The sequence below is a fragment of the Spermophilus citellus genome, assembly GCF_964194105.1.
Source record: "Spermophilus citellus genome assembly, chromosome: 11".
Taxonomy (NCBI): domain Eukaryota; kingdom Metazoa; phylum Chordata; class Mammalia; order Rodentia; family Sciuridae; genus Spermophilus; species Spermophilus citellus.
In genome coordinates this window covers 28,781,780-28,792,496 of record NC_138192.1, presented here as the reverse complement: position 1 = coordinate 28,792,496, position 10,717 = coordinate 28,781,780, and the positions used below count along the sequence as shown (strand labels likewise).

The 10,717-nt window shown below is 56.4% G+C and overlaps 1 protein-coding gene across 4 annotated transcripts in view; it reads right to left on the bottom strand.

Annotated features, from left to right (window-relative positions):
* Positions 1–247: 247 nt before the first annotated feature.
* Positions 248–10,717, bottom strand: part of GLI2 (GLI family zinc finger 2) — a 231,805-nt gene continuing 221,335 nt past the window's right edge. For all 4 annotated transcript variants that reach the window (XM_081261899.1, XM_081261901.1, XM_081261900.1 and 1 more), the window contains 4 exons: positions 9,341–9,505; positions 7,790–8,071; positions 5,958–6,294; positions 248–4,436 (listed from right to left, as the gene is read on the bottom strand). In XM_081261899.1, the coding sequence (XP_081118025.1) occupies positions 1,960–4,436; positions 5,958–6,294; positions 7,790–8,071; positions 9,341–9,505 (3,261 nt within the window). In that variant the 3' untranslated portion in view covers positions 248–1,959. The remainder of the gene's footprint in view (positions 4,437–5,957; positions 6,295–7,789; positions 8,072–9,340; positions 9,506–10,717) is intronic.

The following is a 10,717-nucleotide window of genomic DNA, read 5'->3' as shown; positions in this document are numbered from 1 at the left end:
GGACAGGCAAACAGCCCGTAAATGCCTCAGAATTAAACATCTCTTGGCGAAGGTGGGAAAGTCAATTTTGACACTGTTAAGAAAAAATACAGCCTAATTTCCGTTCAATTGCACCAAATTTACTGCCCAGATTCTCATTAACGACTGTCAAGGGAGAAGCAGATAGACAAGATAAATTATGAAAAAATTACTTTTTTAATGTACAAAAAGACTTATTTACAAGTTGAGCGTGTCATCTCAATTCATAGCATGTAGAAAAAGCTAAAAATGTTTTGGAGATATAAATCTGGCCGGACGACTCACCTACAGTATATTCAGGGACGACGTTTTCTTCACAAAATATATACAGGTTGGGGACGTCGAGCACCGGCCTATCCCAGGAAGGGAGCCTACGCCACCAGAGCCACACAGCCCTGGCGGAGGCTCAGGGCTGTCATTTGAAGTTGGCCTCATCTCTGGATCTTAACAAGGAGTTTTGCTATCCTGGGAAACAGAGGGCCCAGTTAATCAGCGCTGGGCCCTGTCCACAGACTGTCAAGAAGTTCCTCTCAGGAGCCAGGGTCACAGCCAGACTGAAGCTATGTGGCACAGTTGCTTTGGCTAGGTTGCCAGGAATTCAACACGAGAAGGTTTGCGGTGCGTGCGCACAGCGGGAAGAGGCACCGGTTCACCCTATGTATGATCAGGAATGATGTCTTTTTGGAGTCACTTCCAAATTCCACTTGCAGGTGGGGTTTGGTCACACTGAACAGGGAAAGTCTGTGACCATCCCTCAGGGTCCAAGAGTCAACCCCTTCACCCTCCCATCCCCACCCAAACACCATGCAGGACATCATTTCTCTGACAAATAACCAGGGAGGGTAGAGGTCAGGGAATTCAGAAGTTATAGGGGGTGCTTGTTGTGGCCTGGCGTAGACCACTGATTGGGCTGCTGGTGACTACTCACCAGCATGCACCACGTGCAGGAGGCTGGGCACGGCTGCCCCTGAGCCTAGAGTTATCCATGGTAAGGTGGGCAGACAGTGCATTGGAGAAACAGGACTAGGTAAACATGCAACTTCTTCCTACCGGGACACCTCAAGCTGCCGTGTGCCCTGGACTCCTCGAGGCCCGGTCTTCCTAACCCACAGCAGCTCCAGCAACCCCGAGGTATTTAGAGACAAGCGTTCCGTTAGGAAGGGCTACATTCTACATGCATGAACACTGTAAACACGGAGGGGACAGGCCGGAGCAGCGTGCTCCAGGTAATACACCTGTTCTCTCCTTTTTCCTGGTGACACTTACATATTCTATTCAATCATATATACGTGGGCAATCTGCCGGTCCCAAACATGGCTGCAGCAGGTAGAGATTCCAGCTCTACCAAACCTGGAGTTAAGATGTGTTTCCAACACATTTGGATGGAATGGGCTTTTTTTTTTTTTTTCCTCTGTGGCAAAGGAACTCAGAGACCTCAAGGCTGAAGTTTATTAGAAGAATCCGGGTAGGCAGGAATTCCTTTTCCTTACAGGTGGCAGAATGAGAAGCCCAAATTCCTTGAGTAGAAGATCCAGTATGGCTTTCAGATTCAAACCCCACTGTGGCTCCCCGACCCACTTTCTGCATGCGCTTGGGAAGCCCTGGGCCGATGGAATCCCCCATTAGGCAAATGACAGCGGGGAGCAGCGAGAACCCAGTGGGTCTCACAAACACCAAAGGCTGACAAGCACTGTGTACAAGAGTTTTTCATTCTTTTCTTTCCTATGGAGACCTTTTTTTTTAGCATTCAGAAAAATAGTCCCAAGGACCAGAGGATACTCACGAACTTTCTCTTCACACATCTTTAGTCTAAACCATTGGCAAAAAACCTCTCAGCCCTATTTAATACTTTTTTGGAAAAAGAAAAACATGAATGCCATTCCCATACTCCGGGGAAGTGAAGAATCCCTCTAGCTCTGCTCTGCACCAGGGTCCCGGGCCTTAAGTCATCATGTTCAAGAACTTGTTCTCCTCGGCCAGGCTGGTGAGCATGGAGCTCATGTCCCCAACGGCCATGTTGCTGATGCCCGTGGGGATGGAGGGCAGAGTCAGGGAGTTCCGGGGGGTGGTAAGGCGGGAGGAGTTCTGGGAGAGGCTGTGGAGGAGGCTGGGGCTGAGCGCACCCGAGAACAAGCTCGAGTGATCGCCGTCATCCATGATGGCGTCGAAGTCGATCTGGGGGGCCTCCAGGAGCTGGGAGTCCACGGTGCTGGACACCTGGTTGACCCCTGGGGAGGGCAAGGGCTGGGGCTGGATGCTGTCCGGGCAGGTCTGTGGTGCTGGTGGCTGGGGCCGCATGGCTGGGCAGCCTCCGTGGCTCTCCAGGCCCCCATTCTGTTCGTACATGTGGATCTGGCCATAGTAGTGGAGAGTGCTGTGGTCCTGAGCACCGCCTGCATCCTGCGGAGGTGGCTGAGGAGGCAGGGTCACCATGGTGCCCATTGCTCCCTTGGGCACAGCCTCTGCTGTCTCCTGATTGACTGACAGGGCAGCCATGGCCTGGCTAGTGGCCCTGGCATAGGCCAACTGCTGCCCAGCACGTACCCCCCGGTGGCGGCCGACGGGGCTGGGCTCGAGGGGTGGCCGGGGTTGTACTAGGCCAAAGTTGGATGTGGCCACCCCCATGGTGCTCTGCTGGGACTCCAGGAAGCCGGGTTGGTGGGGAGGCAGAAGGCTAGAGCCTTGGCGGTAGCCCTCCTGACTCAGGGGGCCTGTCAGGTGGTGGCTCTGCTGTGGATAGCTCTGGGCTGGGTGAGGTGGTGGTACCCCAGCCAGTGCTGAATTGGGGACCCCAATTTCCCTGTGGTGGCCGCCCATCATGGAGGGGTTAGAGGCAACTTCCATCTGCTGAGGAAGCCCCAGGTGGCCTGGCTTGGCTGCCATATTGCTGCAGGATTGGGGGAACTGGTTCAGGGCCCCACCGGCAGTACTGGGGCTCAGCTGGGGGTGGGCTTGGCCATAGTTGGTGTGGGGGCTCCCTGCAGAGGTCATGCTGAGACACTGACCACCTGTGGCTGGCTGTCGCAGTGGCTGCATGTAGTTCACCCTGGGTGCAGACGGGGCTCCACTATGGGGCTGGAGGTGTGGCTGGGTGCTGTCCAGGCCCCCAGGGCTGGGCTGTAGACCTTGTGGACTGTACCCCGGGTACTGGCTGAAGGCTGGCTTCTGCTGTACTACAGCCAGATTGCCCTGAGAGAAGTGCGGAGGCTTCACCTGGCTGGGCAGGGGAGCATCCATGGTGCCAGAGCTCACCTCATTCCACTGGACAGGCATGTTATTTTTGTTCAGGTTGGAGGGTGCCCCATAGCCCAGCTGGCAGCCTCCCATTGCGGGGCCAGAGGGGCCCCCATTGGAGTCTGCAGCCACTAGTCTGCGATGGCCATGCATGCCTGGGCTGGGCAGTTTGGGGTTCTCAGGGAAGCTGGTGCTTTCCGTGGGGTACACCTGCCTTGTGCTCTCCTCCAGGACGCCACTGGTGTGTGCCTTGATGTATTGCACCACGTCATCCGGCAGCACCAGGTCATCCTCCGGCAGTCCCAGGTCGGACTCGGGCCCTGTGCCGTCCATCCCCGTGGCCATGGCCTCCATCATCACGTTCTCGCTGATGCTGGGTGGCCTGGGAGAGTAAGCGGTATGAGCCAGGCTGCCGTCGGTGCTCGGGTGGCTGGGCAGGCGGAGGCCTCGCCTCTCGGTGCAAGGTGGCAGTGTCCCCGGGCTGACGTTGTGGGCGCTGTGGAAGCGCTGTACCCGTGGCAGAGCTAGGGCATCAGGCCGCCGCACGGGGTCGCTGGCCCGTCTTGTGCCGCCGCCTGGTGCTTCATGGGGGAAGGCGGGCAGAGCCCCCAAGTGGCCATGGCCATGACCTTGACCGTAAGCCGGTCCGTCGCTGCCACGCCGGGGCCCTAGTGGGTGTGGGAAAGTGGAGGGCAGCGCCCGCTCAGGTGCATCCAGCAGCGCCAGCCTGGTCCGCAGGCTCATGCGCTCCAGGCCGGGGAGCGGTGTGGGTGGTGGCCCTCCGGTGGCCGCCGCGTACTTGGCCCGCAGGCTGTACTGCTGCGCAGGCGTGAGATTGAGCAACCCCGGGCCGCCGCCGCTGCACTGGCTGGCCTCGCTGGACCTCCGCGAGGCGTCCGTGGAGATGGGGTCGTAGGAGTCCGCGGAGCTGGCGTTGTGGGGGCGGCCGGCGCCCAGGGGCGAGGCCTCGCTGGAGCGGCGGCTGGAGAAGTAGGGGGAGATGCCCGAGGAGCGGCGGCTCACGGTGTAGGCCGAGCTGATGGTGCTGGTGGAGCTGTCTCGGCGCTCCTGCAGCTGGCTCAGCATGGTCACCTCGTTCGCTGCCAACTCAGACAGCCGTGGGTTGGGCAGCAGCCCTGTGGGCCCGCCACCCCCAGGGCCGCTGAAGTTTTCCAGGCTGGAGCCTGTAGGGGAAGCAGAGGGGTCAGTTCTGGGGCCCAAGAGCAGGGCTCTGCCTACTTGGGTGTACCGAGACAGTCTGCTGAGCCTGGAGCCCTAGGAGAGGGTGTGGCATACAGTTGGCACTCAATAGAAGATTTGCAAATGAAAGGGAGGGTAGGAATGATAAATGAACAAATGGTGGCATTTATTGCCAGGGTGAGTGAGTGAAAGCTAGGAGGCCTGCATCTTAGCTCTGTCACTGCCTGGCTACCTGTGGATTCTGATAACTCTGCTCTTATAGATAATGCACCTCTTTAAAGGATTGCACCTCACCCCAGCAATGGGGATTGAACCCCAGGGTGCTTTACTGTTGAACTATGGGGCCATCTCAATAGACAAGAGTAGCATTTTTTTTTTTTTTTTTTAGACAGGGTCTTACTAAGTTGCAGAGGCTGACCTTGAATTTGCAATCCTCCTGCCTCAGCCTTCCAAGTAGCCTGATCACAGGCATGTGCCACCTTCCCTGGCTGGGACCCGGTTATTGTCTAGAGGGGATTAGGGCTACAGTCTCCTGTATCATCCGAGTCCACAGATGGGGGTTGTGAGTTGGGAACCCCCCGAAGGCTACTTATAAGGAGGGCCCTGAGATCCATACCTGTGAGGGGAAGGAGAGAACGTGGGGGTAGTCAGAGGAACAGTGAGCCTAGGTTGATCTCAGAGGAAGGTCAGGATCTCCAGTGGCTCTTTAGTGCTGCCCCAAGTTGGGCCAACATGGCTGGTCCCTTACACTCCTGCAGTAATCACTGATGGATGTAGCTACTCAGGGAGGGGTGATCTTGGCTGTCCATAACTCAGGAAATTCCATAAGAGTTCAAAGTGAACATCAGCAGTCCCTCCAATAGTTGGGACAGCAAATATTCCTTAGGATGGGTGTATCACAGTGTCCCCAACAAGGGGCTGTCAGTTCCTGGAGGGCTAGGGGCCTGAGTGCCCAGTGCCTAGTGCAATGCTGGGCATGCAGTTAGCACTCAAGACTTGCTTGCTGAAGATCTCTTCCATCTCAAAGCACAGTTCGAGCAGAGTGCCACCTCCTCTAGGAAGTCCTCCTGCTCTTGCCCAGCTAGACAGGCTTCTCTTTCCTCTGCACTGCTCTATACTTAGCTGTGTCTTTGGTGTCCCTCTGTAATACAGGGGTAGTCCAGTGGCAGGGCTTGCAGTGGTGGGGACTTTAAACGGTGAACACTGTCTACAGCAGGTGCTTAATAAATGACTGGAAAAGGAAGAGGATGATGTGGGCGCCCAAGGTCTGCCTCTTTTTAGGGGGCTGCAGGGAAGCATCATGGTGCAATTGAAAGAGCATAGGACTTTGGAGCCTCAGGGCTAGATGGTCTGACCCTTGAACTTGATTCAGTTGGGGACGTTTTTGGCTTTCTCAGTCTCCTTCTGTGTGCAATGTGCTGGTGAGTGCTGGGTGGGAGTGGGTCTAGCTGGTGCAGCCCCAGGTTCTCTCCCACCCCACCCATAAGCCCCGGGCATCCACTCACCACTTGCTGGGAGGGGAGGCAGCTTGGTGTTCCGGGTGTGTGGAGCTGGGCCAGCCCACGAGCAGGAATCCTTGAGCGACTTGAGCTTCTCCCTCTTGAGCTGCTCGAAGCGGTGCATGGTGGTCCTGTGTTTGCGCAGCTGCAGGCCACCAGTGGAGGGGGCAGCCAGGGCTGGGGCGTCGGCCCCTGGAGGTGTGTCATCCAGCGATGTCAGGTCTCCCAGGCTCCCGGGCCCCGTCCCCGGCATCTCCACGCCACTGTCATTGTTGGGGGCACTGCCCAGGGGAGAGGGCTCGCTGCTGCAGGATGACTGAGCCCCGGGACTGGACTGACACAGCTATAGGGAGGAGGCAGAAGTCAAAAGATCAGAGGGTATGCAGATACACCTCGTCCTGCGTCCACCCTGCATCCACACCACACTCAGGCATGCTGGGACCGGGGGCGTGGGGGGAGGAAGGACAACATCTCAAAGAGGAACTTGTAGACCATCGCTGTGGGTCTACGTGAGATGGTCAAGTCACTTCGCTTCGCTTAACCTTGGCCTTCCCAACTACAAGATGAACCTGCCTGCCTGCTGGGCACCTGGCATGTGCACAGGTCCCCGGATGGCAATGAGAGAAGGTGCTGAAGCAGCCCCAGTACCAGCGATGTACTCAGGATGAAGCAGAGGACGAGCCAAGAGTTGTTCCTTGTACTGGCTGGGGCCATCTCAATAGGCCAGAGGCAGGTGTTAGAAAGGGGAGGGACACCTAGGATGCAGCCTTGACTGAATGGCCGCTGCCCTCCCTCTGTGTTGAGGTGGAGTAGGGCAGAGAGCTCATGACCAATGCACAAGTCAAGAAAGACAGAGAACTCGGGCTGCACCCGCTGGGGCTGGGGATGGGACCCGGATGAAGCTCACCCTCTCACCCTGGATGCAGCACCTCAGGGCTCATCCGGACCAAATGCCCCCAAATCCCAGCCCTTTCCTTGGGAAGCTGTGATGCTTTCTCCCATTAGGGCCCAAGTTTCCGGCAAACAGGGTCCTTCTAGGTCTTCTGGCCCATGGCACTCCTTATTCTCCTGTGGCTGGTCTTCAAGACCCTCTATGTTGGTGCACCCCCCTCTGCAGCCTGGTCTCCCCCCACTCTCCTCCTGGCCAGTTGTTCTGCAGCCACTGTTCCCCCAGCCCACTCCTGCTGCCAGCCTTTACCTACTCTAGTATTCCCACGAACAGTGCCCTGCCGTCTGCCTCTCCAAACCCACGGTCTGGGCCCAGGAGGCCTGGACTGACAGGTCAGTGTCCACCTGGGCAATGGTACCCACGAGAACCCCGGCCCACCCTCGCTCACCCCTGCCCGCCCCCACCCCCACCCGAATCCTCTGCTCACCTCAGTACCGTCTATCCTTAGGGGAGGTACAGTTGGGAAAGAGGCGGAGACAAAGAACAGGTGGTTAGAACAAAAGGAGCAGAGGCCAGAGGGGAAGGACGCAGAACAGGACAGAGGGTTGGGGACCCCCAGCAGCCCTCTGGTGCGGGTTGGAGAGGCAGACACGCAGAGACCACCCCCACCCGGCACAGCCCAATGTGGGGAGAGGGCATCCTCAGCCCCGCCTCCAGCCCTGCCACAGCTGCCCAGCAGGAGCGAGGTCACAGAAAGGGACCTGGACAAGACAGGCTCCATGTGAGGCCAAGGCAGTTAAGGGCACAGAAAGCTGAGTTGGGGAGAGGAAGGAGATCATCTCACCCTTAGGTGGGGGACCTCGGAGCAGAGCCCATACCCTCGCTGGGTCCTGGGTCCTGGCCCAGCTGTGAAGTACCCTTTGCAGCTGGGTCGCCGGGCTCTGCTTACCCCGGAGCTCTCGGTCTTGATGGCTTTGATGTGCAGGCAGTCTTCCACTGCCTGGCTGCTGCTGCTGGCCTCAACACTGTCCTCAGACCCCCGGCCACCAGGCTCAGTGCTGGCCTCGTTGTCTCCGTTCTCCTTGAGCAACGGGGCACGGAGATGCACATCGTTGCGCTGTTTCTTGGTGACGTGGGCGTCTGGGCCGTGGACCGTTTTCACATGCTTCCGGAGGGAGCTGGGGTCGGTGTACCTCTTGGTGCAGCCTGGGATTTTGCAGATGTAGGGTTTCTAGGAGGAGAACCAAGACTGTGTCATGGGTGGGAACACGAGGACAAACTCCCCAGGGGTGCACTCCCTGTCCTGAAGCCATCCCAGGCCATTGGATGACCTGGCTGGCACCACAGGTGGGCACTCTGCTGCATTTGCAGCCAGTGCCCTGTGCCTGGAGCATGCCAACCGCAGGCCCACAGCAGCCTGGCCCCAGCGGGCTGGGTACCACCTTTTCATGCAAATTAAGTGCATGGTCAAGGGTGCACTTTCCATAAGACACTGGGGCACTGGTGAGAGAGAGACTTTGAAAGGGACACACATGCCTCCCTTGGGAGCCAGCACCAGCACCCTGAAGAGGGGAGATGGGTTCAGAGAGGAAAAAAAAAAAAAAAAAAAAAACACCTTACTGATAAAAGGTAAAGACTGGGCTCACAGCTCCCCTATGAACACACCCACATACAGGCACACCCCAGCCACACCCACACCACTCTAAGTCCCCTCCCACCATCCCCGCCAGTTATACATTTACAATCACGCACATCCGCCCCCATTCATACCTACACATACACACTTGAGCCCACATACACACAGAAATACACACACACACACACACACACACACACACACACACCCTCCTTTTCAAGGCTGGTTCTTATTTGTAGATGCCTTGCCAGGTCCAGAGGCCGTTGGGAATTCCTCTTAACTTCTTACAGGCATTGAAGCAAGGTCCATTTGGGGCCTCCACCTTATCTAAGCTATTAGAAATGCTCTTTATAAAGTCTGCCCAAGTCACAATGATTGTATGGCTGGGCCGGAATTGGGACCAGGGGTCGAAGACCCTGAAGGCACCTGCTGATTTCCCACCCTGGACTCTCTCAGCCCTGCCAGGGCTCTGGCTACCCAGGGACAAAGACTCTACCCTGGGCCCCAATGACAGGGAGCTCAGGGTCACAGCAGACTCAGGCAGCACTAGCGGGTAGAACGTGTCACTATCAGCCACGGGGGCTGCTGGAGCAGGAGCAGCTTGTGGAGCTCAGATGGCATCACCACGGCAGCTGCACCACTGCAGGCATCTTCTCTTTCAAAAAAGAAGATAAAGCACAGACAGGGAGCCTGGCGCACCCAGGTCCCTGAGGGGTGGTCTGCATCCAGGGATGTGCAGCAGGTAGTGGTGGAAGAGGGGCCCCCGGCACCTGGCTACCTACTGCCCACAGATAGCTACACATTGCAGGCGGCGCTTTCAAGCGCTGGTCCGCGGGCCCCAGTGCGCAGGCGCGGCGTGGGTACCTCGTTGGAGTGGGTGCGGTTCTGGTGCTTGGCGCGGTCCGAGGCGTTGGAGAAAGCCTTGTTGCAGCCCTCGTGCTCGCACACATAGGGCTTCTCCCCAGTGTGGGACCGCAGGTGTGTCTTCAGGTTCTCCAGGCGAGAGTAGGCCTTCGAGCAGCCTTCGAACTGGAAGGAGGTGGGGAGGTCCGTGAGGGCAGCCCAGGTCCAAGGCAGGGGCCTCCACCCCAGTCCAGTACCGCTCAGCTTGTGCCCAGAAGATGGATTTCGTCAGTGCTAACAGTTAACATGTCTTGCCAGAAAACTGGGAAAGGGGCAGAAATGTCTAACAAGCTGACTCAAAATGGATCAAAGACCTATTGGAAAAGCTAGACTATAAAACTAGTGTGTGTGTGTGTGTGTGTGTGTGTGTGTGTGCATCAAAATATATGTTTAAAACTATCAAATTCTTGGAAGAAAACGAAGGGGTAAATCTTTGTGACCCCGGATTAGACAATGATTTCTTAGATACAATAAAAATCTAAACAACCCATCATTAGATTTCATCAAAGATAAACTTTTGGACTTCAAAGGGAATTATCAGCAAAATGAAGACGACTTTCAGAATGGGAGAAATATTTGCAAATCATAGGTGTGAGAGGATCTATTACTTATATATATAAAGAACTCTTAGAATTGTTTTTTCCCCCCACTGGGTACTGGGGATTGGACCCAGGATAGGGGGGGTATATGATTATATGTCCAACCCTTTTTATTTTTTAATTTTGAGATAGCATTTTGCTAAGTTGCTGAGGCTGGCCTTGAAGTTGGGATCCTCCTGCCTCAGCCTCCTGAGTTGCTGGTGTTACAGGTGTGTATCACCACACCAGGCGAGAAGTCTTACAACTTATCCATAAAAAGGTACCGCACACTCACACAAAGAAAACCAAACCAACCAAGAATACCCCCCAAACTTAACCAAAGTGGTTTCTAACCCTTCATTGCTCAAATGCCTCCAGCTGTGACTCACCAAAGATGCTTTTCTGCAGGGTGCTATGGAGGTGGCTTTTCTGCCCAGTGTCCCAAGTTAATCAAAGTGGACTGTGCTTGGAGCTCACAATCAGATGGCCAAGGTGACATCAGCACACCTGTACCCCCGTTACCGAGTTCCTCGTGCCCAAACAGTGAATTTGCTAAGTTCTGGGCAGCAGTGGACCAGTGGCCTCCAGGACTCCAGCCAGGCAGAAAGCCAGGGTGGGGACAGACAGGATGACTCACTGGCCAGACCTGTCCCCATGCTGCTGCTGAGGCCTGTACCACTCAGTTCTGCCTGTGGTCTCCAGGCCACCACCCCCTGGCCTGGGGACGTGGGTCCTAAGGCTGCTGTGGGAGGAGGGTGCT